This window comes from Arachis ipaensis, chromosome B10, assembly GCF_000816755.2.
Source record: "Arachis ipaensis cultivar K30076 chromosome B10, Araip1.1, whole genome shotgun sequence".
NCBI lineage: Eukaryota > Viridiplantae > Streptophyta > Magnoliopsida > Fabales > Fabaceae > Arachis > Arachis ipaensis.
The window spans coordinates 126296009-126301433 of NC_029794.2; the positions used below are offsets into that span (position 1 = coordinate 126296009).

Consider the following 5425-nt stretch of genomic DNA (forward strand, 5'->3'; position numbering starts at 1 on the left):
GTTTTCATAAAGAAAACTACATCTGGGTTCATTATAATTGCTGTGTACGTTGATGATTTAAATATCATTGGGACTCCTGAAGAGATTCCAACAATTATAAAAACTTTAAAAGAAGAGTTTGAGATGAAAGATCTTGGAAGAACTAAATTTTGTCTCGACCTGCAGATCGAGCATATAAAAAGTGGGATCTTTATTCATCAAACAACATACACAGAAAAGATCTTGAAGAGATTTTATATGGATAAGTCACATCCATTAAGTACACCAATGATCGTAAGATCTTTGGATGTGGAAAATGATCAATTCCGTCCCAAAGAAGAGAATGAAGATATCCTTGGTCCTGAAGTACCATATCTTAGTGCCATTGGAGCGCTAATGTATCTTGCTAATAATACGCGACCCGATATATCATTCGCGGTGAATTTACTAGCATTCTGTCATCATGTAGACTGATTGATCATAAGATAGCTCCAACTATCCTGTTTGAAGATAATGCAGCATGTATTGCTCAACTTAAAGGCGGATACATCAAAGGCGATAGAACAAAGCATATTTCTCCCAAATTCTTCTTCACTCATGACCTTCAAAATCAAGGGACAATTGATGTCCAACAGATCCGTTCAAGTGACAATCTGGCAGATTTATTCACAAAGTCACTCCCGAAATCCTCCTTTGAAAGACTGGTACATGAGATTGGGATGCGCCGATTTCGAGACATTAAATAATGTCAGCAAGAGATGGAGGCTGTACTCTTTTTTCCTTGGTCAAGTTTTTTTCCCATTGAGTTTTTCTTGACAAGGTTTTTAATGAGGCAGTCCCATCACAAATGATATTGTACTCTTTTTCCTTCACTAAGGTTTTTCCCACAAGGTTTTCCTTTAGTAAGGTTTTAATGAGACAATAATCCTAAATGAGCATCCAAGGAGGAGTGTTACAGCATAGATAGATAAAGATGAATGCTCATTTAAGGGTGGATCTAATTTCCTATGTAAGGAGCAAATTCTCATGGAAAAGTACAATTAATAAAGTTTGAATAGTTGAATTTATTTGCCTATAAAAGCATGAACGAGGCAAATGGATTTTACAGAGTTACAAATACTTCTCTTTCTCTTTTTCTTTACAACAATAAAATTATCTTCTCTCTTTATACACTATTAATAATTTCTCTTTATCTATCTTTATGTTACTGTATATAAATATATAAAGTATTTTATCAAGTTACTTATATTAATATTAGAGTCTTCTATTTACATTTTATTTTATATTACCTCTTCCTTATTTATTTATTTAGTTATTTTATAACATTACCGTCCTTTTCTTTTATCAATCCTTCCTTCGTCATTCCTAGTTCAATACTATGCTCTTCCCTCTTTATCCTAGAAGGGTTTTTTTCTGACTATTAACAAAATTCAACCATATTAACAAAAAAAAATTTATCCCAATAATATACAAATATCAAATCCATAAAATCCGTAAATAACAATAACTCACCTACCATCTAAAGTGGCATAGCTAATTAAATAAACTTGTAGTATTATTTTTCTGAAATTATTATTTTTCAAAAATTGTAGTCCTCCCTAGTCACCCACTCCTTGCTCAGCCAGTAACACCACCATTTCTTCTTTCTCTTCTTCTTTTCTTCTTATAATCTAAAAATCTAATTTAATCTTCACGTTTTTCATTCTTCAAAATTCCCTTTTCCTCAAAATCCAAAACCCTAGCTACTCCAATCACCACTTCAATTCCCTTTCCCTTCACCTCGTAGGGTTTCTCTCACCTTCCACGATCTCTGATTCAGGTTCCTTTCTGATTCCATTTCTTTTGTTCTCTTGGATTTGGATTGAAGCGTTTTCTTAGGTTATAGCTTTTGTTCTTTTTTTCGGATTTTTTTTTTGGTGTGGGAAATCGCAGGTGGTGGACAAAAACGACGTCGATTTGCGACGATGAGCTCGCAGAAGAAGAGGACTTTTCAGATAGAAGCGTTCAAGCACCGCGTGGTGGTGGATCCTAAGTACGCTGAGAAGACCTGGAAGGTTCTGGAACATGCAATCCACGAAATATATAACCATAATGCTAGTGGCCTTAGCTTCGAAGAGCTCTATAGGTTGATTTATTTTGTTCAATTCAACTCTGTTTTTCACTTGTTCTTATTGTTCTTTAAATTGCTGCTTACTCGTTTAGAATTTCATTTTAGATATATAATTGTGTTAGTATGGATAATTCAATAGTGTGTTTCTGTTGTGTAGTTTAGCTTTAGCAGCATAGGTTCTTTGTTTTATTATTTATTTAGTTATTTTTGGTTAAGAATTGTGGTAAACTGGTTGTTTGAATATATTAAGAATTGATGACTAGTTATATTTAGAGAAATGATAATTGTAGTGATTTTTCCTTGACACTCAGCCAACTCACTCAGTCACTCCCTCTGCCACTGGATGGGGTGTGTGGAACACACACTATTTAGGATTCATCAATTCATGCCATGGTGCAAGAATAGTGAGGTGGCTTGGTGTTCAAGGAAATGTGTGTACACATAAAAGGACTGGGAGATTTAATCATCTATAAAACTCCCAAACCCTGGCAAGGACTTCACAACTTGTACTTAATAATCATGAAGTCTGTCTTTTGTATCCTTTTCAGTTGTCTACCTGTGTATGAATTAAATTAGATTATTTAAATTAGTTTGGGCATTTCCATCTCCATATCTCAGTAGTATCATGTTGAAAAAGAATCTTTATTGCTATTTGTGTCCTAGCTTAATATGCCTTTTGTTCGGTGAGTTTACTGGCATTGGCTAACTCCCACTGGATGGCAAGAAATAAATAATATTGATATATTTCCTTGCGTTTATTGAACACTACATATGGCAGCATATCAACCATTTACAGCATATTTTTAACTTATAAGTATATTCATGTCACCATTGGTTGATATATTATATGTAGGGTTCACCATGTCCTTAAGACTATGATGACATTCCCCCTTGGATATGCTGATCATCATTAGCTCAGATCATGCCATTTGCCACTCTATACTTGAAATTATGCTTCAATCTCCCATTAAATTTGTCGGTATTTATTGTAGAACAAAAGTCAGGACTTGTTCATAACTAAAATTATGCTATAGCCTGTTGGTTTAGTTTTCTTTGAATTAACTAACTTCCTAAGTTTATTTTGAGTTCGAAACTATTATAGATTTTCCAACCAACATTCTTTTGGAGGTTTATTACATCAAGTTAGGTTGCCTACATTACACCCTTTGAGTGTGGCTTGCCTTGACCCCTTCATAACGCGGGATGTTTTGCACTTGGCTGCTCTTCATTTCTGAAATTTTTGTTCATTGTGATCTGTCCTTTCAGGAATGCATACAATATGGTTTTACACAAATTTGGGGAGAAACTTTACTCAGGACTTGTGACGACCATGACTTCTCATCTTAAAGAAATTTCTCAGTCAATTGAATCTGCCCAAGGAGAAATTTTCTTGGAAGAGCTTAACCGGAAGTGGATCGATCATAACAAGGCTTTGCAAATGATCCGAGACATATTGATGTACATGGACAGAACTTTCATACCAAGCAGCCATAAAACTCCTGTTCATGAACTTGGGTTGAATCTGTGGAGGGATGTTGTGATCCACTCCAGCAAAACTCAAGCTAGGCTTAGAGATACACTTCTTGAGCTTGTGCTCAGAGAGAGGAATGGTGAAGTAATAAACAGAGGCTTGATGAGAAACATAATAAAAATGCTAATGGATTTGGGTTTGTCTGTTTACCAAGAGGACTTTGAGAAGCATTTTCTTAGTGTTTCAGCAAATTTTTACTGTCTTGAATCCCAGAAGTTCATTGAAACATGTGATTGTGGGGATTATCTGAAGAAGGCTGAGAGACGCTTAAGATGATTGACAGTCATATGCACACGCTAGTACATATGGAGAACTCAGGCCTAGTTAATATGCTTGTGGATGACAAATATGAGGACTTGGGAAGAATGTATAGTCTATTTCGTAGAGTGCCTACTGGGCTTACAGTTGTTAAAGACGTGATGACTGCTTTTGTACGGGATACAGGTAAGCAGCTAGTCATGGATCCTGAAAGGTTGAGAGATCCTGTGGACTTTGTACAGCGTCTCTTGGATTTGAAGGATAAGTATGATAAGATTATTAACATGTCATTTACCAACGACAAGACATTCCAGAATGCCTTGAATTCCTCTTTTGAACATTTCATCAATTTGAATGCTCGGTCTCCAGAGTTCATTTCCTTGTTTGTGGATGACAAACTCCGCAGAGGGTTGAAAGGAGTTGGTGAGGAGGATGTGGAGATTGTATTGGACAAAGTAATGATGCTATTCCGTTACCTTCAAGAAAAGGATGTGTTTGAAAAGTATTACAAGCAACACTTGGCAAAAAGGCTTCTTTCTGGAAAGACCATATCCGATGATGCAGAGAGGAGTTTGATTGTCAAGCTCAAAACAGAGTGTGGATATCAGTTCACTTCTAAGTTGGAGGGTATGTTTACTGACATGAAGACTTCCTATGATACAATGCAAGGTTTCTATGCATCCCAATCTGATGTGGGAGATAGCCCTTCTCTAGTTGTACACGTGCTTACGACAGGTTCATGGCCAACTCAACCTAGCCCTCAGTGTAATCTTCCATCAGAACTCTTGGGCGTATGTGAGAAGTTTCGGGCTTATTATCTTGGCACACACAATGGTAGAAGACTGTCTTGGCAAACAAATATGGGGACTGCTGATTTAAAGGCAACATTTGGTAAGGGCCAGAAGCACGAGCTTAATGTTTCCACATACCAGATGTGCGTACTGATGCTTTTTAACAATGCTGATCGGTTGACTTGTAAGGAGATTGAGCAAGCAACGGGGATACCCTTACTGGACCTGAAGAGGTGCCTTCAGTCTCTGGCCTGTGTCAAAGGAAAGAATGTTCTTCGAAAAGAGCCCATGAGCAAGGACATAGCTGAGGATGATACATTCTTCTTCAATGACAAATTCACAAGCAAGTTCTTCAAGGTAAAGATAGGTACTGTTGTTGCCCAGAGGGAGTCTGAACCTGAAAATCTTGAAACTAGGCAAAGGGTGGAAGAAGACAGAAAACCGCAGATTGAGGCGGCAATTGTGAGGATAATGAAATCCAGGAGGACCCTAGATCACAACAACATCGTCGCCGAGGTCACAAAGCAGCTGCAGTCAAGATTTTTGCCTAATCCAGTTGTTATTAAAAAACGGATTGAATCCCTTATAGAGCGTGAGTTTTTGGAGAGGGACAGAGTGGACAGAAAACTGTACCGCTACCTTGCTTGAACAATGTGTTACTGTCTTCCACTGCCAAATTCATTTTGGCGTGCAACCTATGTGACATTTTGTCTGTCATATAAGCTTGAATGCCCTTCACAATTTGCCGCAAGAAGT

At 37.1% G+C, this 5425-nt stretch overlaps 1 protein-coding gene across 1 annotated transcript; it reads left to right on the forward strand.

Moving 5' to 3' along the window:
• Positions 1541-5401, forward strand: LOC107622981 (cullin-3B-like). Its single transcript, XM_016325068.2, is given in 4 exon segments — positions 1541-1798; positions 1912-2104; positions 3356-3888; positions 3891-5401. Coding segments are annotated over 3 exon segments (2121 nt in total). The 5' UTR covers positions 1541-1798; positions 1912-1943; the 3' UTR covers positions 5318-5401.